The following is a 27,163-nucleotide window of genomic DNA, read 5'->3' as shown; positions in this document are numbered from 1 at the left end:
TGTCTTTCAAAATATTTTCAAGACAAAATGAAGAGCATATTCTTACTCATGATGCAGCAATTCCATTATACAAGCTAGCTATATGTTTAGAAATGCCCATTTTGAAGAATTTTTGGGAGTCAATCCCAATAAACAAACAACACAACATAAGAACACAAAATATAGAACCACCACAGGGAACCAAGCAAGTGCATCTTTCAAACGAACCTGGCAGAACAAAAAATTCTGGATGCTAAGTGCAAAAGAAACATACCATTGATTAGCATCCAAGATGAGGGAATGGTTCAGCTCCCTCAACAAGAACGTTTAGGCCTGGCATTTATAGAAGCAAGCCAAATTTACAATAGAAGTTAATCTTATAGTAATTGAAGTAGTTAAAATAATAACATTCTCAAATACACACCTTCACATCGTATTGTGCTCATCTCCGAGCCTGTAACTTCTAGACCTTCATCACTTAGCAATGCAATTCCAGAGGACTTCACAAGGAACGGAAATGCTATTGCCGGGGATGTGGGAGATTTTGAAATCTTAATAAACCTCTGACCTACAAAATGATAAAATCATGGGTTAGAATGTTGGACAAAAAAATAACATATTAAAAAAAAGTTGAAATAACACAGAAAATTAAAGCAATAGAAATAATTTAATGTAGCAAAGACAAAAGGTTGAGATGGCTGAACGGGATCATTATGCCAAATTTTATCTCCACGTTTGCACCGACTTGGTAAGTTCAAACATAATCTAGTTAGTTAAATTGAATCAATTAGAGTAGAAAATATGAGTACAACTATATTTAACATTAACTAAAAAGGATATAGTGATTTGAGGATCACCAAATAGTGAGACACACTGCAAACTGCTGGTTGCTGTTTTACAAGCCCAATAGCCAACTTTTCTGGACTTACATGCCAACATAAATTGGGTTGATAGTGATGCAAAAACACAATCAAACATGACAAAATAAATTTCAAGATGTGATGGTGCTAAAGCTCCAAATCGTCCTTGTTTTGAAGAGGCATGAAACAACACAAAGATCATGTGTGCGTTCACAGTCAGACACCTTCACGAATTAAAAATGAAGATAAAAAAGAGTCAATTAACTAAGTCTATTATTATTATTTTTACCTTTGGTGTAATATATAATTGCACGGCAATGGAATTATGAATTAAATCATTTTCAACAGTTCCTCGAGATATTCCTCTTGCTCCTTACCTTTTTTTATCATATCATTGACTGAAGTACACAATCTTGTACCGCATCAATGACATTAGAACCAAACCCATGCTCCTACATGAAGGTGTCAAAGGTACCAGATCTGTCATGACAGATACACACCATTGTTCCATGTTGAAGGTACACAAACTACTCATTCCATACACAGCGTTCCTTCTCCTTCTCTCCCGTATAATCCATACTCATAATTATTGTGAGATCCCTTGATGAATGTAGACATACTACTCATTTCATAGACACTGTGTTCTTTCACCGTTTTATCCTATCCTATAATTACCTCCCAGATCATCCTTAGTCCTGCAACCATAGTCCCACAACATCAAAGTGCTGCCCTATTCTCACTTGCACCAGCACTACTATAGTAGACCATCGCCTAGATTATATTAACCCTTATCGGCACCTTGCAGCCTTCTCGCTCTGTGCAATTCTCTCTTTGAACAATTGCTGCTATCACTTCTTTAGTTAATCCATCCACATCTTTGCTTGGTCCATGGCCTCCTTCAATAGTAAGTTTACAATCATCAACCTTGATTGAAGTCACCCTTCAGCATCCAACACAACTCACTTGAATGTCATTTGCCAAAAACTCTCAACTTCCTTCAATCATCTTTCATTTGAATCAATATCAGGCTTCCACCATTGCAATTTCCCTCATATTGTCTCATCCGAATGTCATTTCGCATTAAGGCTACGTTTGATAGGATGCAATCTGCCTTGTAATGTAATTAAGATTACATTACAATATTAATTACTTTGTTTGGTACAGTTTTAAAGCTGTAATGTAATCTAGATTACAAAAGGTAACAAAGTTTTGTAATTTGGATTACAAGGCTAACACCATGTAATCCGATTACATTATAAGGTCACTGTTTAACTAAAATTTAAATGTCAAATATACCCCTAGTCCATTTTCAGCATCAATTGGTCACGCCCACCCTCGCCCGTCGCCTCCGGGTGCCGCCGCCGGCCGTCGCTGCTAGCCACCGCCATCAACCACCACCGACAACCATCTTTGGCCACCGCCGCTGATCGCCACCGGCCATCGCCTCCCAGTTAGCGGTGTAAATGAACTAAGCTGCTCGTGAGCTATTCGAAGCTCAATTTTTGAGCTCGTTTAATGAGGCTCATTAAGATAAACAAACCAAACTCAAGCTTCACAATACTCGGCTCGTTAGCTTGTGAACACGTTCGTTAAGCTCATGAATCAACTTTTAAATAAAAAAAAAATAGTTTTGATATTGAATTTATAGATTTTACATTCTACTTATGAAAAATATAAACAAATATATTAAATTTATTTATTAGAATAAAATTATAAATTTTAATAAGAATATTATAATTTTCTTTAAATATATAATTTAGTTTTTAATGAATATTTAAATTTATAATTTATATTTATTAAACTCGTTTAGGCTCGATAAAAGCTCGAATAAGCTTGTGAGCCATGAATATATTCGTTAAATAAAGCTCGAGCTCGGCTCGATTATAAACGAGCCAAGCTCAAACATTTAAGAGTTCAGCTCGGCTCGACTCGGCTCGATTACACCCCTACTCCTAGTGTCGCCGTTAGCCACAGTCGTCGGCCGCCACTGCCGTCGATCGCCACCGCCCGCCGACCGTCACCTCCAAGCACCGTCGGCCACTGGTCGCCACCCTCTAGCTCCGATAGAGGTGCGGCAGCTGCCGCCATCGGCCGTTGCCTTTGGCAAAGGTCATAGGATATCTTTGTCATTTTATAATAATACGAATTACATTCCTTATAAAAAATATTAGACATCAAACAAAAGAATGTAATCACCATTGTAATTAAAGATTACATATATTACATTACCAAACGTAGTAATGTAATCAAGATTAAATTACATTATATTACAAATTAGATTACATTACAAGCTAGATTACATTAAGCCTAACCAAACGCGACCTAAATGTTATCATCGACCAACACTAGCACGCACGCCATTCAAACCCCTTTAACAAAGCCAACATCGATCAACCACTCATTATTGCAAAAACTAGATGACTTCTCACTTTAGTGAAAAGGAGAGCACAATTGGTAAACTCTTGGAAAATATAACCGTTGGTTGAATAAATAAAATAAAATGTAGCAAATCACATTCCAGCTATATAACCATTCAACTCGTCGAAGTCTAGTTCTCAATAGAGGAGGAGAATAACGTAGAAACCTTTGCGATTTAAGCTTCCTAAGTTTCATCATAGGTAAAATTTCCCAAAGGACGCATAATGCATTTAGTATTTTCCAAATCACAAACCACAATTTGATTTTTCATAAAGTATACACCTACATTTTACGTACAAAATACCCTTAGCTTACAACAACAACAATCAATCAATCAATCAATCAATCCTTAATCCCACTAGATGGGGATCGACCATATGGATACTTCTACGTCATTGAACTTTATCCCCTACTATATCATCATCTATATTTAAATAAAATTTATCATATTTTACTATTACTCCAAATCTTTTTTGGTCTTTCTCTTCATTGTTTGATGTATATATTTTGTCATAGTTTCACATCACCTAATTAGAGTATTTATTGATCGTCTAAGTACATATTCGTACCATTTTAAACATGTCTCTTGAAGTTTTTCCTCGATAGATGCAACTCTGACTTTTCTCTCTATTGTTTTCATTTCCAAAATACGCCTAGCTTCATTGAATTAAATCTATTTTTTTTCTAACATGCAAAATAAAAAAAAAAGTACCATTGGATTCATAAGTCTCTACAAAGAAAAAATATTTTTGAGTTAAGATGGTTAAAAAAGACAGCCAAGTTTTTTTTCGAAAATACCTTATGGTCATTTTACTCGGTCATGGTTCTTTTCAAGAAAAAATAATATAAAATATTTGGTCTTGTGTAGTTTGTGAAAAATTTCTATTTCAAAAAAGTCATCGGAAATTTAAATAAAAAAAAATAGTTATCACATCATTCATCTCTAATAAATTCATGCATGTTTTAAAAAGTAATTTTAAATATGTACCCTTCTCATCTTTCAAATTTTTTTTTCCCATAAACAACAAAAAGTTTTATACAAATTCCCAACCAAACAAGGCCTAGACACCTAGGAAGGTGTGCCTTTATAAAAAAAAATTTAAAAATTGTCAAAATGACTCATTTTTAGTCATCAAACTGTTTTTGCAAAGACATATGATGGCCTTATACGTGTTAAAAACATAAGATGGAATCATATTTCTACTCAAGACTATAAAAGCTCACATATGCTTTTCTTTCTATAATATTATTAATGTATGGTATCAAGTTGCATTTACAACAACAACAAAAAATTGATGGTTCAATTGTCAAAATCCTAAGATAAGACCATAGTTATGCTTTTTTTTTTATTTTCAAGAATCCAATCCATACATGCATTCATTTTTGCAAAACCATCTTGAGCTTGCCTTGCACTTGTCAAAAACATAAGAGAATATTTTTCCTTGTTGAACTTCCAAGAACTCATATTCACTTTCACTTGTGTAACATCAATGGTCAAAGTCATCAATCGTAGCCATACCTCACAATCACAAGGCAACTGCAAGTTCTCAACCAGACCAGCTATCACAAGGCAATAGAAAGGTATTGTACCTAGCACCAACAATAATAGAAAAGTACTATACCACTGGTACCAGCAATAGAAAAATAGGAAAAAAAAGAAAAACAGGGGAAAAAAAGAAAAAAAAAGGACCAACAACAAAATAAAAAACTGGATAGCAGTTTTTTACAGTACCAACAATAGGAAACAAAAAACAAAAAGAAAAATAGGAAAAAAATGGGACAGCAGCAGCAGTTTTACTGTCAACAAGAAGGGGAAAAAAAAGAAAATAGAGGAAGAAGATATAACAGAGAGAAGAAAACGAAGGTGATGAAAAAACGTTGAAATATTTAACAATGAAAACGAAGAAGAAGAAGAAAAGAAATAACAGAAAAAGAAGAGAAGAAGCGAAGGAGCGAAGAAGCGAAGAAGCGAAGAAGCGAAGAAGAAGATTACAAAAGAAGAAGAAGAGAAGAAGAAGATGAAGTAAAGAATAGAAAAACAAAAAAAAAGATGGAAAAAACACATACCTGGACAACAACGCGACTCAGCAGCAGCGACGACGACGGCGAAGGAAATACCTGGGCGACTCTTCTTCAAATTCAGGTTTCTTCTTGTTCTTCCCTTTTATCCTTTTCTTCTTCGTGCCCTAATTCCAAACCAAATTATGTTTGAAATGTTTTTTTGGTTACAAATCTGGAAATCGTGAACGTGAACGATTGCGCGATGCGCTTCGATCGCACCTTCGTTGAGGCGCGCCCAGGCGCACGCCTGACGAACAACGCCCGCCTCGCGTGGGAGAAGGCGTTTTTCCCAACGCCTTGTGCGCTTGACGCCTCGGGCACGCCTTTAATCCTACCTTACCCACTGGCACAAATAAACCTAGAAGATATCCTACACAGCGAACCGAAGCAACTTGCTGAGCCAATTGATAGGGGAGAACACAATCGACCAAGCAAGGGGCCTTCGAGGACTTGGGACAGCTTATTCCATGACAATTGGAGAACGAGTACAGCAATGCGCTTAACTCCGTTGGAATGACAAGGAAAGATGCTCAAAATAGGCTATGATGACATCGACGTGGTGGAAGACTTGATAGGATTCTGTCTAGTTGGATGCTTCATGGGGTGCAACCCTGGACGAGACGACATGATGGCAGTTGTCAAGCGATGGAGGACTTCATATCGTTTCTATATGCACAAAAGTGGATGGACAGTTTTACAATTTGGTACAACATCGGATCAAGATCGAGTGCTTGGAGGTGGTCCTCATTTTATTTATGGTAGCACATTCTTCTTGAAGGTAATGCCCCGCTGTTTTCTCTTCGAGGAAGACCATCATTTCATCCGTACCAGTGGATTACTGGACAAAGCGCGTACTCAATTTGCTTGGCTCTAAAATAGGCAGGTCATTTCACACCGACAAGCTCACGCACACCAAGGAATGACTCACCTATGCTCGGATGCTGATTGAAGTGGATATGGAGGGAGAACAAATGCAAACAGTGTCAATCTCATTGCTAACAGGAGCCCAAATCAACCTCCAAGTAGAGTATGAAACAACGCCTGAGTTTTGTCAAAGTTGTCACAGGATCGGGCACACCAAGGAGAATTGTCGAGCAACAAACAAGGAGGAGGCTTGCCCCGAGCCAACACAAGATCCACACCCTCAATTGCAATTGCCGAACAAGCGGTCACTCTCAAGTGGACAAAGGTACACTATTGGACCCACCCAACAGAAGCAACCACTGCAGCCTTCCGCGCTTAATGCCCTAATGCATTGCCCGACTAGGTTGAACAACTTCAAGAGAGCACTGCCCTGGAGCCTGTATGCTCAAGGAGGAACCCCAATTGCACCACAACCCCATGAGATGGAGAACAACGGTGCAAAACAAGCGAGCACAGACAACGACTTGGGCAAATCAGCGAGCACAACTACAGCTATCGACTTGCCAAGTTCAATGGATCAGAAAACCCATAGTGGCCATGAAGCTGTGACTGCTCAGTAGACACACGAAGCCCCCTCTTCATCAAAATGTGCACTGGTTCAAGCATCAACATCCAACACCAACACGGAAAGTAGTGGTGCAGAGACCTCTGCTGCGATAGATTCCAACTCTACATCAACCTGTGCACGTGATCGGAATGGGACTGTCCCAACAGGACGGTGAGGATGGACGTAGTGTCCACGCTGCAACATGAAGATCGCAAGTTGAAACATAAGGGGCTTCCATAAGACCCTAAAACAGAAGGGGGCCTAGCATCACCTTCATCAGCGACGAATAACAATTTTGGGAATATTGAAAACCAAATTATCAAAAAAGGATGTCAATGCTACCCTCCCACGATAGTTTTCAGGTATGAAAATTGACCATAACTTTCAATTCTCTAATCGTGGTCGCATTTGGTGCTTTGGAACCCACATCTAGTTGATTTGAACATCCTACGAGCTGAGGCACAGCTCTTACATTGCCAAACACACTGTAAAATCACGGTTGGTGACTTTTGTGTATGGACTTCATAGCATCGTGGCCTAAAGGCCGCTGTGTCAATCCCTAATTGAGCTAGGAGATTCAATCGGCGAACCATAGATGGCGCTCGGTGATTTCAATGACTTGCTATCGACCCAGGATAAAGGAGGCAAGCCGGTGACACTATGAAATTCAGAACTTTGAAGTAACAATTCAGCGACAGTCAATGGGATGTCGTTTAACATGAACAAATGGTATTGTCTAGAGCAAGTTGGATCGTGTATTGATTAACACACAATTGCTACTTGAAGACTTCCACAGTTTTGTAGAATTCTTACCACCGGACTGCCTCTCTGACCACTCATGCTATGTGCCCACGATGCTTCAAGGTTTGCAACATAAACAAAGGTCTGTAAGATCGAAGATGAGTGCTAGAGAGAGGGGGGGGGGGGGATAGCGTGTGTCGTTTTTTCATAGTTTTTTGTGGAAATAAAGAATAAGATAAATAAGCATAATGCTAACAAATTTTGTTTTTACTTGGTTCACAACCTGTGCTGCTAGTCCAAGACTCACGATCGTTGATCGCTTTCATTGAAAAATCCACTAAAGATTCAATTAAGTACAAAGAATTGAATATGAATATTAAGCATAGAAATTAAAGATACCGACAACAAGAATGAAGTGTAGACTTGATCGTAGTTGTCAAAACAGTATTTCGGCATTGTAGTGGAGTTTCGGAGCAACGTGAGAGTCATTCAGTGTAGAAGAATGTTGTGCTGAGCTCTTGATCGAAAGCTTTTTTTATAGCCTATTCCATGCGCTGGACCAACTCCAGGCGCCTCCACCGAGGACTATCTGATCTACTTTCGTCGCTAAGTTAGAGCGAAACTCTATTTGAGTCACCTATATCCCTTCCCAGGGGTCTGGATCCCTCCCGAGTGCCTGAAAGCTTACGTGCGCAGGCCAATCGGAGCGTGCCAACTCAGTTGCACACATGGCTAGGGTTCGAGTCCATCCAGACCAGGGATGGTTGCTTGGAACATATCCACGCGCCTAGAATCTTCCAGCGTACTTTTCCAGGTCACTAGCTTTGTCTGCCTGCATCACAGAGTTAGTACACAAGCATAATAAAGATAATACATCTTGACCGTCTCGGAACTGTCCGATCTTGACTTTTGAATTTCGCTGAAATCTAGGTCAGACCAACGTATACTGTTCACTTCAAGAGAACGCGTTCTCACCTACTCCTCTCAGGAGGATTTACCTGACTTACCAAACATCCGGTCCTCCAGATCTATTTGGGCTTTTGCTCAATATCTAATCTTGACCTTCGCCCTTCCTGCTAGACGTCTAATCTTCAATTCGTCTAAACTTCTATCTAGTGTCCTCGACCCCGCAAGCTGTTGGTTGCTACTCGGAAAACCTAGAGGTTCCACTGTATAAAAATTTTGTACAAAGGTCTGAACCTTTTCCTAGCTACCATGTGTTCTTTTAAATTAAATTTTGGATCGCCTGCGGAACTTAACACGTTTGATCCAAAACTTAATCTATTTGTTCTTTTAGGTTTTAACTTGGATCTCCTGCGGAACTTAACACGTTCGACCCAAATCACCTTAAGTTATTAATTCCATTAAATATTAATTTCCATAATTGGTTCCCAGTACTGACGTGGCGAGGCACATGGCCTTCTTGGATATGGGAGCAACCACCACCGACTAGACAAAACCTTTTATAGAAATCTAATATTTAATTTCCTAAAATAACTTTAGGTTAACCGAAAAGAACAATCAAATTACAAGGAAAAATAAAACAAAAGAACACAACTTCGAAAAACATATTCGAAACACTAGAATCGTAAACCTCTTGTATTTGGTATTATTTCCATAAATAACTAGCATGATGCGGAAAGAAAAATTACTAGTTATACCTTTTAGAAAAACCTCTTGATCTTCTACCGTATTCCTCTTCTAACCTCGGATGTTGTGTGGGCAACGATCTTCCGAGATGAGAACCACCAAGCACCTTCTTCTTCTTCTAGGATGAAGAGGTTCGGCCACCACCACCATGCTCCAAGGGATGCTAGAAAAGAGGCTTCTTTTCTCTCCTTCTTCTCCTTCTTAGATCCGGCCACCAAAGCTATCTCCACCATGAGAAAGTTTCGGCCACACAAAGGAGAGGAGAGAAAACAAAAGGCCGGCCACACCTAAGGAAGAAAAGAGGGAGAAAAATAGAATAAAGTCGTTAGCCTTGAAGCCTCCTCTACCCCCTCTTTTATAATCCTTGATCTTGGCAAATAAGGAAATTTTAATAAAAACTTCCTTAATTCTTTTGCCATTGAAAAGGAAAATTTATTTAATAAAAAATAAAATTCTTTCTCAATTTTATTTGGCCGGCCACAATAATAAACTTCCAAGCAAATAAAATTTTAAACACCAATTAAAACTTCCTTATTTGCTTCCGGAAATTTATAAAATTTCTCCAATAATTTTTATCCCTTCATGATTGGTTTATAAAAAGGAAATTTAATAAATTAAAATATTTCTTTTAACATGTGGATAAAAAGAAAGTTATCTCTAAAAATTAAAATCTCTTTTAATCTACAAATAAAGAAAGATATCAAATCTTTTCTTAATCTTTTGGAGAAACTTATAAAAGAGAATATTTAATTTTAAACTCTCTTTTAAATCATGAACATGGTTAAAAAGGAAAGTTTTCTTAAAATTTAAAATCCTCCTTTAAATAACAAATAAGGAAAGATTTCAAATTTTAAACTCTCTTTTAAACATGTAGATGATTTACAAATAAGGAAAGTTTTAACTAAAAATTAAAACCATCCTTTTAAACTACAAATAAGGAAAGAGATTAATCTCTTCTCTTAATCTTTTGTAGAAAGTTATAAAAGGAAATTTTAATTTTAAACTCTCTTTAAAATCATAATATCCACATAAGAAATAATTTTAATAAAATCCTTTTAATATTCTAGTGGTCCACCCAAGCTTGGGACCCAAGCTTTGGCCACCACCATGACTCATCCACTTGGTCTTGGCGGCCTAGCTTGGGTTCCAAGCTAGCTTGGCCCGCCCCATTGGATGAAGGTGGGTATGCGGTGGGTATAAATCTCTATATACTAGAGGCTACGATAGGGACCGAGAGGAGGAATTGGTTTTGGTCTCCCGATGAAATTAAGCATCCCGTGTTCGCCCAAAACACACAACTTAATTTCATCAATAATAATTCATTCCACTAAAGAACTATTATTGAACTACCGCACCAATCCCAAATTACATTTTGGGCTCCTTATTATGAGTGTGTTAGTCTCCCTGTATTTAAGATAACAAATGTCCACTAATTAAGTAAGTTACTGACAACTCACTTAATTAATATCTAGCTCCAAGAGTAGTACCACTCAACTTCATCGTCATGTCGGACTAAGTCCACCTGCAGGGTTTAACATGACAATCCTTATGAGCTCCTCTTGGGGACATTCTCAACCTAGATTACTATGACACAGTTTCCTTCTATAATCAACAACACACACTATAAGTGATATCATTTCCCAACTTATCGGGCTTATTAATTCATCGAACTAAATCTCACCCATTGATAAATTAAAGAAATAAATATCAAATATATGTGCTTGTTATTATATTAGGATTAAGAGCACACACTTCCATAATAACTGAGGTCTTTGTTCCTTTATAAAGTCAGTATAAAAGAAACGACCTCTAATGGTCCTACTCAATACACTCTTAGTGTACTAGTGTAATTATATAGTTAAGATAAACTAACACCTAATTACACTACGACCTTCCAATGGTTTGTTCCTTTCCATCATGATCGTGAGCTACTGTTTATAATTTATAAGGTACTGATAACATGATCTTCTGTGTGTGACACCACACACCGTGTTATCTACAATATAAATTAATTAAACAACTACATTTATCACAAATGTAGACATTTGACCAATGTGATTCTTATTTCTAGATAAATGTTTTATACCAAAAGCTAGGCTTTTAGTATACATTCTAATAATCTCCCACTTTTACTAAAAGACTAAGCTGCCATATCTGCTGCCATACATCTGATTTCCATGCCTTTCAAAAAACTCTTGCCTTAAGGACCTTAGGTTATCATCTGATGCAATCTAGGCGGCAACAACTTCTCCTCGTTATACAATTTCTCGTATTGGGTAGTACTTGCGCTCTATTGTGTTTACTTGCCTTTATAGACTTATGGTTTCTTCGAGTTTGCTACTGCACCAATATTATTACAATAAATTGTAATAATCTTTGGACAAACCAGAAATCATATCTAAGTCTATCTTGAGATTATTAAGTCATTCAGCTTTTATGGCTACCTCAGAGGCTTACCATATACTAAGCTTCTATGGTGAAGTCCAGAAAAATACCTATGCTTATCACTCTTCCATAGTTATGACTTTACCTCCTAAAGTAAACACAAAACCCCTAGGTTGACTTATTATTGTCCCTATCCGATTGGAAGTCAAAATCTGTGCAACCCACAAGGACTAAATTAACTGCCTTTTAAGCTAGCATATAATCTCTAGTGCCTCTAAGGTACTACAATATATACTTTACTACAGTCCACTGTCCTTGTCCAGGGTTACTTTGATATCTGCTAACTATGCCCTTGGCAAAACAGATTTCTGATCTCGTGCATAGCATACATTAGGCTTCCAACAGCCGTAGTATAAAGAACTGCCTTTATTTCCTTTATCTCCTTTGATGTCTACAGAGACATATCTTTAGATAAAGTTACTCCATCCTTAAAAGGTAAGAAACCTTTCTTGGAGTTTTGTATGCTTAAAACGAGCAAGGATTTTTCCGATGTATCAAGCTTGGGATAAGTAAAATATATTTTTTCTTACGATCCCTTATTACTTCGATCTCAAAAATATATACATTCTCCCAAGTCCTTTATATCGAATTATTTGGACAACCATACCCTTACTTCTGACAATATTTTGATATTGTCTCCAACTACCAAAAATGTTATCTACGTATAGTACAAGAAATACCACCACGTTTCCTTCACATCTTTTGTATACACAAGACTTATCCGTTTACTCAATAAATCCATAGGTCTGGATTACTTTGATAAACTGGATGTTCCAAGACCTTGAAGCTTTGTATCAGTCCATAGACTGATTGAGTTTGCACACAAGATGCTCTTAGCCCTTTGCAATGAACCCTTTTGGTTGCTTTATATGGATGCTTTCTTCAAGACTTCCATTAAGGAATGCTTTCTTGACATCCACTTACCAAATAGATAAAAGAAACCGAATAGACTTAAGCATGACTACCAGTGAAAAAGTTTCCTTTTTCATCTAGCCTTGCTTTGAAAGTTTCTACCTTCCTGTCTATCCCTCTTTTCCTATTATAGACCTTTTTATACCCAAATGCTTTTACACCATTTAGTGGTTCTACAAGCTTCCAGATTTTATTAGAATACATATATTCTAATTCTTTTATTCATTACTCTTTGCCAAGATGTTGCATCTTTATCTTGGAGTGTTTCGTCATATTTCCGGAGATCAGGTTCATGTCCTCCAGGGATCGAGTCCAAAAACTCTCCCAAAATATGAATCTTTTTAGGTTGCCTAACAACCCTCCTACTACGACAAGGCACTTTCTGCAATTGTGTATCATTTGTGATACGTGTTGCAGTTTCCTTGTGGTATCTCATCTTGTACAGTTGGTACTAGATTAGACATGCCTTTAATTATTTCCTTAAGAACAAATTTTCTTATGGGCACATGGTTTATTACATAGTCCTTTTCTAAAAATCGGTCATTGATGCTAACAATGACCTTATGATTTTTAAGACTATAAACCTACTTTCATTTCACTAGGATAACCCACAAACAAGTGAATTCCTGTCCAACTTATCATTGTCTCTCTTCTGCATATGTGCTGGACTACCCGAATCCGAATATGCTTCGAAATAAGCTTACGCCTATTCAGCAATTCTATATGAGTAGAGAGTTCTGACTTTGGAAGGTACTATATTCACTCCCGTTTCCAGAGTATATCCTTAAAATGATTTTGGTAATATTCTTAATAACTCATCAATCTACTTATTTCCATAAGAGTCCTATATCTTCCTTTTTCTACACCATTCTGTTGGGGTGTACCAGGTGCAGTTAGTTGGGATTGAATCCCTACTTCTGATAAATAACTCATAAATTCTCCCAAGAGGTACTTGCCACTACGATCTTACCATAGTGACTTTTACTTTAACATTTCTCCGCATCAACCTTGTACTCTTTGAACTAATCAAAGTACTTAGTCTTGCAGTACATTAAGTAAATTTATTTGTATCTTGAATAGTTGTATATAAAATAGACGAAATATTCAATACTACCTCTTTTCTGGATAGTCATAGGATCACACAAATCAGAATGAACCAATTTCAACATATCTTTGACTCCATACCCCTTAGACTTAAAAGCTTCTTGGTTATTTTTCCTTCCAAGTAAGACTCGTAGGTTGGAAAGATTTCCACTACTAATGAACCCAAAAGTTCATCAGCTACCAATGAATCTTACTCAAGTTAATATAACCTAGCCTTAGAAGCCAAAGATATAATTGGTTCATTTTCGAAGGTTACTTTCTCTTAAAGTTAGAAGATGTGTTACTAATTTCCATTTGTTGCATCGTGAGAGTTATTGGATTTATAAATTGCCAACCAACGTACCAGAACAGATAACTTCCCTCTTTTTCTAAATAACAACTTTGTTATTAAAAGAGGCAGAATATCAAGTTCTTTGAATAGTTTAGAAACTGAAAACTAGTTATTTCTAAACTTGGTGCGTAAAGACAATTACTCAAAAATCAATGTTTTATTCTTATCAAAAGATAAACATCTCCCACTGCAACAGCTACCATTTTTACAGTAGTGCCCATGTGGACGGTGTTTTAATTTTCATTTAGTTGCCGGGTTTCCTGGAACCCTGCAATGAATTGCGGACATGATTAATGGCATCTGTATCTACACTCCAGGTTCTGGTAGATAACACCACTAAACATGTTTCAACTAATAAATTAAATACACCTATGTTGTTCTTAGTTTTAAGAAGACAGTCTACCTTAATGTCCAAGTCCTATTTCCAATCATTGCAATTGGGATTACTAAGCCTTTTCTATAGTATGACTACTAGGGGATTGACAAATATTTAAATCCTAAGAATCACAAAAATATTTGGTCAAGATCAACTCCTTAAAAATCCCATGAATTTTGTATGCCACGATAGTGTGGACGTATACAAAATCGAAGAGGAGATTTAATTCATTAATTTTATTATCTCGTCAACTTTACTTTATAACGAATAAAATTAATAATTGATCTGTCTTTGATCAAATATTTGGTCAAAAACTTTTGAAAAAAAAATATTGATTCCTCAAACAATATTATTTAAATTCACCAACACCTCAAACACCGTGAATTTTGCATGCCACGTTAGTGTGGACGTATACAAATTCAACATTTGTAAAAGGAGGGTTTTAACCCATTAATTTTATTATCTTGTCAACCTAACTTTTTGACAAATAAAATTAATAGTTGGTATCATTTGGTCACACAAATAATAGCAGTGACTCCGATGGGGAGGATACTATTAGATGTGTCTAAGTGTATACCATTACTTGACACTAAGTCCATTAATAAGATTATGCCCCTTCCGTTGGGGAAGATCACATGCTCTTAATTAACTTCTTATAGTCATCCAAAAATGGAAGTCTGTTTTAGTGATCCACAAACAAGCTCATCCGTTATGGAGGAAGGCACTCAGAGCCAACGCGCAAGCTTGTTTGCATCACTTACAAACCAGTAATGGAGACCATGGGATTTACTTAAAAATCCCTCTCCCACTTAGTTATTTATAAATGAGGAATTTTAACTATGTTAGCCTACTAAATATGTAAACTAACATGCACACACAGCACAATATAAAAGCAATAAATAGAAAATCTAATTTTCAACTATTATGGCTTTTATCTCTAGTTGTCTTCCGTGTGTTGTCATCCCAAGCTGCTGCCATATTTGGCTACTGCCACCGGGTCTAGCTATCGCATCCATCTTGCTCCTAGTTCCGCTGCGCCTCTGGTCCTTAGAAGGTTCCACGCTTTGCAAGATTCGATCCGCGACATAAATAGAATTTTACATTTTGATCCTATATTCCATAAAAGGAATGTACATGTATCTAGATCAAAAATAAAATCCTAATAAAACTAAATACAGCTACTGCTGTATTTTATAATACAATCATGCACACACAATAAAATGTCCTTGACATGTCCAAGGTCCAATCACACACATAATAACTATAAGCCATAATAGTTGGATCCTGCATCCACAAAGTTAGCACATCCTACTATTAACCTGCCTAAATTATGTATGACATGTGCATAATTAAACTAATACCAAATACACAGAGGCAAAACCCTAGCTCTGATACCAATTGTTGGTTGCTACTCGGAAAACCTAGAGGTTCCACTGTACAAAAATTTTGTACAAAGGTCTGAACCTTTTCCTAGCTACCATGTGTTCTTTTAAATTAAATTTTGGATCACCTGCGGAACTTAACAAGTTTGATCCAAAACTTAATCTATTTGTTCTTTTAAGTTTTGACTTGGATCTCCTGCGGAACTTAACACGTTCGACCCAAATCACCTTAAGTTATTAATTCCATTAAATATTAATTTCCATAATTGGTTCCCAGTACTGACGTGGCGAGGCACATGGCCTTCTTGGATATGGGAGCAACCACCACCGACTAGACAAAACCTTTTATAGAAATCTAATATTTAATTTCCTAAAATAACTTTAGGTTAACCGAAAAGAACAATCAAATCACAAGGAAAAATAAAACAAAAGAACACAACTTCGAAAAACATATTCGAAACACTAGAATCGTAAGCCTCTTGTATTTGGTATTATTTCCATAAATAACTAGCATGATGCGGAAAGAAAAATTACTAGTTATACCTTTTAGAAAAACCTCTTGATCTTCTACCGTATTCCTCTTCTAACCTCGGACGTTGTGTGGGCAACGATCTTCCGAGATGAGAACCACCAAGCACCTTCTTTTTCTTCTAGGATGAAGAGGTTCGGCCACCACCACCATGCTCCAAGGGATGCTAGAAAAGAGGCTTCTTTTCTCTCCTTCTTCTCCTTCTTAGATCCGGCCACCAAAGCTATCTCCACCATGAGAAAGTTTCGGCCACACAAAGGAGAGGAGAGAAAACAAAGGGCCGGCCACACCCAAGGAAGAAAAGAGGGAGAAAAATAGAATAGAGTCGTTAGCCTTGAAGCCTCCTCTACCCCCTCTTTTATAATCCTTGATCTTGGCAAATAAGGAAATTTTAATAAAACTTCCTTAATTCTTTTGCTATTGAAAAGGAAATTTTATTTAATTAAAAATAAAATTCTTTCTCAATTTTATTTGGCCGGCCACAACAATAAACTTCCAAGCAAATAAAATTTTAAACACCAATTAAAACTTCCTTATTTGCTTCCGGAAATTTATAGAATTTCTCCAATAATTTTTATCCCTTCATGATTGGTTTATAAAAAGGAAATTTAATAAATTAAAATATTTCTTTTAACATGTGGATAAAAAGAAAGTTATCTCTAAAAATTAAAATCTCTTTTAATCTACAAATAAGGAAAGATATCAAATCTTTTCTTAATCTTTTGTAGAAACTTATAAAAGAGAATATTTAATTTTAAACTCTCTTTTAAATCATGAACATGGTTAAAAAGGAAAGTTTTCTTAAAATTTAAAATCCTCCTTTAAACAACAAATAAAGAAAGATTTCAAATTTTAAACTCTCTTTTAAACATGTAGATGATTTACAAATAAGGAAAGTTTTAACCAAAAATTAAAACCATCCTTTTAAACTACAAATAAGGAAAGAGATTAATCTCTTCTCTTAATCTTTTGTAGAAAGTTATAAAAGGAAATTTTTAATTTTTAAACTCTCTTTTAAAATCATGATATCCATATAAGAAATAATTTTAATAAAAATCCTTTTTAATATTCTAGTGGCCGACCACCTAAGCTTGGGACCAAAGCTTTGGCCGGCCACCTACATGACTCATCCACTTGGTCTTGGCCGACCCTAGCTTGGGTTCCAAGCTAGCTTGGTCGGCCCCATTGGATGGGTAAGAAGGTGGGTATGCGGTGGGTATAAATCTCTATATACTAGAGGCTACGATAGGGACCGAGAGGAGGAATTGGTTTTGGTCTCCCGATGAAATTAAGCATCCCGTGTTCGCCCCGAACACACAACTTAATTTCATCAATAATAATTCATTCCACTAAAGAACTATTATTGAACTACCGCACCAATCCCAAATTACATTTTGAGCTCCTTCTTATTATGAGTGTGTTAGTCTTCCTGTATTTAAGATAACAAATGTCCACTAATTAAGTAAGTTACTGACAACTCACTTAATTAATATCTAGCTCCAAGAGTAGTACCACTCAACTTCATCGTCATGTCGGACTAAGTCCACCTGCAGGGTTTAACATGACAATCCTTATGAGCTCCTCTTGGGGACATTCTCAACCTAGATTACTAGGACACGCTTCCTTCTATAATCAACAACACACTATAAGTGATATCATTTCCCAACTTATCGGGCTTATTGATTCATCGAACTAAATCTCACCCATTGATAAATTAAAGAAATAAATATCAAATATATGTGCTTGTTATTATATTAGGATTAAGAGCACACACTTCCATAATAACTGAGGTCTTTGTTCCTTTATAAAGTCAGTATAAAAGAAACGACCTCTAATGGTCCTACTCAATACACTCTTAGTGTACTAGTGTAATTATATAGTTAAGATAAACTAACACCTAATTACACTACGACCTTCCAATGGTTTGTTCCTTTCCATCATGATCGTGAGCTACTGTTTATAATTTATAAGGTACTGATAACATGATCTTCTGTGTGTGACACCACACACCATGTTATCTACAATATAAATTAATTGAACAACTACATTTATCACAAATGTAGACATTTGACCAATGTGATTCTTATTTCTAGATAAATGTTTTATACCAAAAGCTAGGCTTTTAGTATACATTCTAACACGAGCTTCCCGCCTAGTGTCCTCAACTCCTAAAACTTTTGTCTAACGTTCTTGATCTACCAAGTCTTCTGCTCAATTCACTCGAGCAAGACCTTTTTGCCCATTCCCAAAGATCAGGACTTCCTTACCTAGCCGCAACTAGGGGTTTCCCTTTGCCTAGTGTCCACACTTTTACCTTGCCTAATATCTAGTCAACTTGACCTACTAGGACTTTCTAGTTGAAGTACTTGCACACTTAGTCAACCTTGTTAGATCACAATGAAACTTAACTTTGAACCTTTGTCAAAACTTAGGTTTGACTATCTGCTCTATGCACCAACAAGGTCTTTCAAGTTTCATAATATGTGGGTGTTGCATGAAGACTTTCAAGGACTGCTCATTAACTCTTGGGAAGAGCGACCAAAAATGCTCAATTCCGGCTCAAACAGAAGCTAACTCGACTCACACCGTCGCTACGGTGCTAAACAAGCAACATTTTCAAACATCTCCCATAAAGCACAACGAGCTACTAAGTTAGATGTCGCCCAACAATGGATACTATCGAGCGAACCCAAGCTCGATAACTATATGCACTTGCAGGCCACAGCTAGTAGGTTGTCGGAGGTGGAAAGATCCTTTTATCAACAACGAGCAAATTGTAAATATCTGATGATCTGGCCAAACGAAACAACAAACACAATACTATAGTGGCCATATTACCAAAGCTTCCGGTGAACAAATGACGTGCTTGCAAGAGGTGGCTAATGAATTTGTCTCCCACTTCACAACTTGTTCGCCGCTAGAAAGGGGAGCTAACATATTTGGGCTAACACTAACAATGCAACAACAATAGCTCCTCACAACTCGAATCACCAATGAAGAGATACGAACAACGTTGTTTGACATCGGCAATGAGCATGCCCCAGGACCAAAGGGATATGCCTCCAAATTTTTCAAAGAAGATTGGCAAACAGTGAGCTCAGACATGTATGAGGCAGTCAAGGAATTTTTTACCTCAAGTCACCTCCTCAAGCAATGGAATCACACACTACTAGTCATAGTTCCCAAAATCGAGCATGCCACATTTGTTGCAAACTACAGGCCGATATCGTGTTGCACCGTGGTGTATAAAATCATCTCCAAATTCTTGGCATCTCGACTACAATCAGCCACTAGCAATCTCCTCAACCTAGCTCAAGCGACGTTTGTTGAAGACCGCTCAATCGTAGAAAACATCCACCTAGCACAAGAGCTACTGCGGAAATATGCAAGGAAAAGGATATCTTCAAGTTGTGTGCTCAAAGTCGACCTCTAAAAGGCATTTGACTCGGTCCTTTTTGATGGTTGTCCTTCAATGCTTCGGATTCCCACAGCAGTACATCTCCTAGATTTTTGAATGTGTTACCACCGTCACCTACTCGGTTTCACTCAATGGCGCTATGTATAGATTCTTCAAAGGGAGAAGAGGCCTCTGACAAGGGGACCCACTATCTCCCTTTCTATTTGGATTGTGCTTAGAGGTATTCTCATGGATGCTTAAGGCTACGTCAATGCAGCCAACTTTCAACTTCCACCCGATGTGTGCTAGAACAAACATCACACACTTAGCTTATATAGATGACCTCCTTCTCTTCACCTGAGTAGATGAAGACATCATTGCCTTGATAGCGGGCTTCCTTAAGGACTTTGGAGACATGGTTGGGTTTCACCCAAACCTCTCCAAGTCCAGCTTTCTCCTTGCTGAAGTCAATGATAGAACAGCGGACAGATTGCTGGAAATTACTGGATTCCAACATGGCTCCTTCCCATTTTGCTACCTCGGCATCCCTCTTGCATAGGAGAAGCTAAGGACCAGTAACCATGGGTCCTTGACTGAAGTGATTGTGAGGAAACTAGCCTCATGGCCAAAACAAACGCTATCCTACACCGGCAAACTCAAATTGGTGAAGTCAGTCCTCCAAGGTATCAAGTGCTTTTGGCTTTCAATCTTGCCGATCCCTTGTGCAATGATAGACAAGATATATACACTATGTTGGTCTTTTGTATGGTCCACCAAGCACCCACCCATCTATTGGGTCACCATGTACTTGGCAAAGGAAGGAGGCTACGGACTTCGTGACTTAAGAGCCTAGAATTCTGCATTGCTGTCCAAATCGCTGTGGAACATCCAACGGATGAAAGACTCGCTTTGGATGTGCTGGGTTCATCACTGATACCTCCGACAAGTTGACTTATGGGAGTGGCAAACCAAGAGATCAGATTCTCCCCTCATCAAATGCCTCTTACAAATCAGGGTCAAGATACAACTCCAGGCCGGCAATGCACATCAAGGGGCGGCAGTTATGTCCTCTTGGTTTGACGGTGAGTTGCGGCGTGGTTCAGCTGCTGCTTATGACTACTTCAAGCCCAAGAGTGACAAAAAAGAGTGGGCTTTAGTGGTGTGGAAGCCTTACCTCATGCCGAAGCACCCATTCACAGTTTGGCTCCTTGCAAACAGGCGGATACGCACAAAGGACAACATATCATTCGAGACTTGCAAAACCAGCCCACTTTGCCAACAGGCAGATAAAACTATGAATCACCTTTTCTTCAGCTGTTCCATCAGTAAGGAGCTATGGGCAGAAATTGGCTCCAAATCAGCCATGACATTGACGGAAATCTTCCACCGATACTACCACAGTGATAGAATGCTAACTAAAGCTCGCCACTTAGGGATGTCTTGCATGGTGTATTTAATTTGGCATGTCCGCAATAGATGTCAATATGAGGGACATGTACCAAATGTCGAGAGGACACTTAGGAAGCTCCAAACCCATGTTTTTCGATTTTTGAGTGGTTACAATGTAAGACCTTGACTAATTAATACAATTTACCTTCATCCAAAAAAAAAAAAAAAATAGGAGAAGAATCACTATCTTCTCCATAGTTTAGTGGCATGATTTGAGCAGCTGAGATTGCAAAGCACATCTTGGGTGTTGGACTCATCGTCCTGAAGTAGAGAGAGGAAGAAAGAGGGAAATGTTGAGAAATGGATAGTTTATCATTTTCCTAAGCATCTTGTAGAGTAACAATTCAATATGTTTAGACTTTTCTTTAAGATGTCTGATAGTTGAAACACATTGTCACAAGACTTTCAGCTCAGAAGAAAATTCATATCAGAAAGTGATATGACTGATGTTGTTAAGCAGATCATCAATAAGTTAGTCTTTCCAACACAAATCTGAAACAATTTTGCCCATTTTAGTGTATTTTGGTTTAATGAAGCATAGGGAAATTCTGAAAATAATTGATTCTAAACTAAAATCTGAGGAGTATACTGACCAGAGTGAGCCTCAAATATGAGACGGATGGTTACAGCATGAGCCCATTGGATCCCTAAAGAAGCAATTAAGTGAGACTCTAGCTTTTCAAGCATGCAGCTTGTCCTATCCGTATTACCTGTAGAATAGTTAACATAAGATTTAGCGATTTAAGTGAGTTAACAACCAACCAAAAGATAACCTCCCATAGACACACACATCCATCTAACCTTGGAATGGATAGTGAACAACTTCATAATTATTCTGACTCCGCACCTGGTTTGTCACCACAATAGGAATTTGTGAAAATTCAGCAAGGGACCTATATACATTTAGAAGGGTTTATCCCATAGATGGCAAACTTTGAAACTCGACACTAAAGGTTGGGACTTGAAATGTTAAAGCCTTGACAATGGCAGGAAAAATCTTTACTTGAGAAATGAAAGTGGCAAATGGCATGAATGTTGCTTCTGTCCAGTTGTGCTCCTTTCATTCTCTCTATGCAAGCCGTACATGAAGTTAACAATTGCCAAATTCAAAAGGACAACTTTAAGACATATTTGTCATGTGTGAATAGCTCAAACTATCAAGAAGTGTTTGCATGACCTTATGTTACCTAACATAAACCCATAATCCATATTTGGCTAAAAGATAACCTCCCTCTTACATTGGAATTTGCACTATTTGATGCTTCTTGTCACCCAAATACAAACAAGAAAACAAGATTGAGAAACCATTTTTTACTAGGTTACTTTTGGAAGGAACACAACTGTCGACTCTGTCATTTCTCATTTCATTCACCTAATGATTTTGATTTAGCAGCCAACTAGAACAATCAAACATGGGTCTTATTCATGATCTGTTTTGTAATTTTGTTTACATTTTATCTGGTTCTCCTACTTGAGAACACAAATATCTTTTGTACATATTTGATATCTTGATTAAATATGGGGTAGGTTCACTCTCCATTCATCTCAAAGAAGAAAAAAAAAAACTTTGTAAGAAAGTTTTCAACAAATTAGTATAGACAAAATAATTGATTGTTGTTTATTATTATCAACAAAAGATACATTCACATAATTAGTCTAAAGGAGATATCAATAATGAGCATAATGATAGAATATTCTAATTGTGCATAACCATGGGTGATAGATGCCGTGAAGTGTGATAGTGCTGTCTACTTAGCCCAGAATACCAAATTTCTAGTCCATAAGAAAGTTCTTTTTTCTAAGCACCAGCTTTTGTTAACATAAATATATAATTTTAATAAAACATGGTATATATGATAAGTATTTCCATATCATTAGCATACATCAAGAACAAGCTGGGTGTAAAATTGATGCATATCATTCTTGTTAATGACAATGGACACTGGTTGTTTTTCAAATAAGATTAACAAAATTGAAGCCCCTTACAACCAATCTAAGTTTATCTCACATGGATAAGTTTAGGAAAGGCAAGGAGAGCTAATAACTTTGCAGTTAAAGTAAAACAATGCTCAACATTGGATTAATTGTAGATCATAAAATTTTTCTATAATTACATTAAGTCAAAAATAATAGTATTAATCATTGATATTCACACATTATGTAGTCATAATGAGCCTACGAAACTGTAAAAGAAAGGACATCACCCCACAAGAATTGCAGCCATGCTATCAACAATCAACAACTTTACATCATGTTGGAGAATAATCAGCTGAATCTGTTGCAAACTGCAACATATAAATTAACTACAACTACTGTTAGTAGTTCATCATACAGAACACTAAAATAGATAAGAATCAGCAATGCCCATTTGTCATTTCCTTTATGATATATCAAATGACTAAGGGAAATTCCCTCCAACATACAAAGCATTTGCACATACCTCTCAGTCAATTCATCTAATGATGCAGGTCGCAAAACTATGATCCTTCCAGCCATCTGCAAAATTAAAACAGGAAAAAAAGTTGAACCCATCAATCACCTGTTAATACACTTATCTGCCATAATTAGATTGATGTCCTATTCGACAAATAAATCTTGCCAAAAAAAAATTTGCAACATATTTTTTCAGCTGATTTTCATCATATTCCTATAATTGGATGGTATTTGCTAAATGATTTTGCAAGAAGGGGTACAAAGTAACACCAGGTAGTATGAATGACAAAGAACATTCAAGAAAAAACAACTATAAATAGACCTCTTGAGCCATTCCCTCTGAATTAAATATGTGAGGAAAACTACTTCTACCAATTTCTATCAACCTGTCATAGTGTTCAAATCAGATGATAAGGATACTTGTGGAAATTTTTTACATAATTCAGAGTCAAATGCAATACCTGGTAGAATGAAATTTAGATTCAGTATCCATATAAATTACTCGGCCATTTAATCCTCCATAGCTAGATGGCAAGGCTGCCAACAGAGCCAGCTTTAAGCAAAACTGCATTGAGAACAAGAAGAACATTGTCAATTCAATACGATCATACTTTTAACATTTAATTCTAAGGAAAAGAAACAAAACATAGTAAAATAATTATTTGAAACAATACTTTGCAATGTTCCAAGGAATGCATCTGATACTTGGATCAAAGTTCTTATTGTAAGCATGATAGACTGCTGAATGGAATGGATATTACAAGTCTTGGCTGATGCATACAAGCTAGCAGCAAATCTATACAGCCAACTATTATGAAAAGAATGATAGATTTGCTTATAGATATCAGTATCCTTTCATTGGCAATATGAAATAGTGAACCAGTCATTGTAAATTGGCAACTATTTGAAACTCATATGAAAATTGCTATAGTCTTAGAGAGAAGACGAACTATTTGAATAAATTAGTCAACATGAACCTATTCAATGTTAATATTAATTATAAAAATCCAAATAATAATAAAAACCAAATATAATTAAATATAATTACTTATTCTTGATCTTAATTGTTCGTGTGACAAATATGCACATCACATAAAGTTATACTTCATATATGTACTCTGAGTTCTACTCAGCTTAAAACTAGCTAAATCCATATCCTTAGTAACCCATGTGAAAAATTATTGGTTACAATCCCTATTGTTATGACACTGGTGGTGATGGTACATTCTAACATGTCTTTCTTTCGGCAAATTGACATATATTATATTGTATGTCAATGTGCCAAAATGGTGTCACGAGCTTCTCCTCAAGTCAAGAAAAACTGTCAGAAGTCTTTCTTCTTTTATTAATCTATTGATTATCTTATTTAACAATTGTCATCTATGGTTGTCGACTGAGCATTAATAAATTGACTTCACAAACTGTTTGTTTCGCCTATGCACTTTTGCTCACTCTTTCTCAGAAGCTCATGGAATGTTGCTCAACGTTGAAAAACTATGTAATACATCAAGGATAAAAGATCTTAGACTGAGCACCATGCACTCAAGAATAATTAAATCATGATAGCTGTTGTCATAAAAAAACAAAAATAATCAACTTTATTAGTACTATGTTGATTAAAAATTGTTGCTTATCACAAAACATCATTCGGTCTGCTATCCAAACCTTCAATGTAAAAACCATTTTTGTCAAAAGTCAAACCTACAATGCCATGAGATGTTGGTGAATAACTTTTGCTTTTAAAGTTGCTTTTTTTATTTTGACATTATTTAAAGATATTATCTCATTTGCAAACCCTAAACTATTTTAAATGCCAAATATAAGCGTACAATTTGATATGACTACTTTGCGAGACCATGACACATAATTGGCATTTAACAGTGGGTTAGTACTAGAATAAATCCAAGTTTGAAGGTTAGTGATAATCTTAGTCTAGACTTTCTTTTACATTAATATTTCATTCATGCCGATGTGCTATTTAAACTAAATAAAAAGCATTAGTTAAATACTATGAAATAGTTGGTGCACGCATTAGCATTTATCATTGCAAGTTATTTATAATTTTTTTCACAATTTTATCCCAGCTTAACCAAATACTCAACTATAGATCGAGCAGACCTAACCATAAGATTATCATGGATGTATTGGAGAACGAGAGTTTAGCTTCTTTGTTTGTGCCTAGGGCTGTAAATGAACCAAGCGTTCGTGAACAAGCTTGGTGTTCGGCTTGGTAAGAGCTTGTTTATGTTCGTTCAATATATATTAGATTAATTAAACAAACAAGCTTGAACAGCTCGTTAAGCTAAACAAACAAGCTTGAACACATATGTGTTCAGCTCGTTAACGTTCGTGAACAACGTTTGTGAACAATGTTCGTGAACAACGTTCGTGAACAATGTTCACGAACAATATTTATTAATAAATTCTTTTCAATATGCTAAATAAACAATAAAATAAAATAAAATAAAATAAATAAATAAATTTAAATTATCAATCTTAATAACCAATCAAACAATTAAAGTTTCAAACAATCAAACAAGCTTGAATTGAGAGCTTGATAACATCTAAACGAATCAAGCTCAAACCAAGCTCAAGCCAAGCTCGAACCAAGCTCAAGCCAAGCTCGAACCAAGCTCAACCCAAGCTTGAATTGAGAGCTTGATAACATCTAAACGAACCAAGCTCAAACCAAGCTCAAGCCAAGCTCGAACCAAGCTCAACCCAAGCTTGAATTGAGAGCTTGATAACATCTAAATGAACTAAGCTCAAGCCAAGCTTCAAACAAGCTCAAGCTCATAAAAAATAAACCAAGCCAAGCTTGAACACTCATTTCAAAAGCTTGGTTCATTTTAAGCTCGGCTCGGCTCGGCTCGGTTATCTTATCAAACAAGCTTGAACACCCCAAAGCTCGGCTCGGCTCGGCTTGTTTACAGCCCTATTATTGTGCCCAAATTTTTTTCTTATATCATCGGAAACATACATCCCCAACAAGTATAACAATACCTTAAGACAATATGTCAAATGTAGCAGTTCATCGTCAAAGTAAAACAGAAAACATAATGCAACAACCGGAACAGATTCAAAACCTGGGTCTTGCCAATTCCTGATGGACCGACCAACTCCGTGAGAGCACCAAACGGAATTCCGCCGCGAAGAGCGCGGTCGAGCCCAAGAAGACGCGTAGGGAGGTAGCCCCCGGTCAGCGCGCGGTCCTCCATGAGCGATAGAGCCTGCAGAAGCGCCGAAGCATCAATTAGAGAAGCAGAAAGCAGGACAAAAAATCGTAGTCGATCGAGGTCTGTAATGCACCGTTCGGCAGGGAGGGCAGGCGATTTCGCTTATGCGTGCGACAGCGGTCCTGACCTGGTCGCGATCGACGTCCAGAAGCGCCATCAGGTCGAACTCCGGCAGTGAGAGGGCGTCCTGCGAGTGGAAGGACAATGAGAAATCCTAGAGCAGGAATAAGAGAGGAGGATTCGGATCGATTTGCCTTGGCGGTTAAGATGTTTCGAGCCGAGAAGACGTTCGCTAGGGAAGAGGGAAGACCCATCTGGCTGATGAGTTTGTTCGACATCGCGCCGCCCTATTGCTTCCCTCTAGCCTGCTCCGTTCAAATCCTTTCCAC

At 37.0% G+C, this 27,163-nt stretch overlaps 2 protein-coding genes and 1 long non-coding RNA gene across 6 annotated transcripts; 1 reads left to right on the top strand and 2 right to left on the bottom strand.

The window, feature by feature from the left end:
• LOC122051862 (DNA repair protein RAD51 homolog 2-like) lies at nt 1-27,163 on the bottom strand. Of its 4 annotated transcripts, none has more exons than XM_042613166.1 (12): nt 27,029-27,163; nt 26,848-26,961; nt 26,625-26,768; nt 24,000-24,103; nt 23,861-23,924; nt 23,546-23,601; nt 23,310-23,390; nt 22,109-22,174; nt 21,907-21,998; nt 21,699-21,815; nt 404-547; nt 1-312 (listed from the first exon to the last, which is right to left on the bottom strand). In XM_042613166.1, the coding sequence occupies exons 1-12, from the start codon at nt 27,110-27,112 to the stop codon at nt 260-262; spliced, it is 1,119 nt and encodes a 372-aa protein (XP_042469100.1). In that variant the 5' UTR covers nt 27,113-27,163; the 3' UTR covers nt 1-259. The 4 variants fall into 4 exon arrangements, with proteins under 4 accessions (XP_042469100.1, XP_042469101.1, XP_042469102.1 ...); XM_042613167.1 differs by having other exon boundaries at nt 21,699-21,752; XM_042613168.1 differs by lacking the exon at nt 23,310-23,390.
• Nucleotides 4,471-5,680, bottom strand: LOC122051864. The gene is made up of 3 exons (XR_006131574.1): nt 5,538-5,680; nt 5,325-5,443; nt 4,471-4,847 (listed from the first exon to the last, which is right to left on the bottom strand). It is a non-coding gene; the product is annotated as an uncharacterized LOC122051864 (long non-coding RNA).
• Nucleotides 6,152-7,604, top strand: LOC122051863. Its single transcript, XM_042613170.1, has 2 exons — nt 6,152-6,507; nt 6,586-7,604. Exons 1-2 carry the CDS (start codon nt 6,257-6,259, stop codon nt 6,800-6,802), a joined length of 468 nt encoding a protein of 155 aa, XP_042469104.1. The 5' UTR covers nt 6,152-6,256; the 3' UTR covers nt 6,803-7,604.

This window comes from Zingiber officinale, chromosome 3A (assembly GCF_018446385.1).
Source record: "Zingiber officinale cultivar Zhangliang chromosome 3A, Zo_v1.1, whole genome shotgun sequence".
In the NCBI taxonomy this organism is placed as follows: domain Eukaryota; kingdom Viridiplantae; phylum Streptophyta; class Magnoliopsida; order Zingiberales; family Zingiberaceae; genus Zingiber; species Zingiber officinale.
Note: the sequence above shows the minus strand (reverse complement) of the source record. Positions and strands in the feature narration are given on the sequence as shown.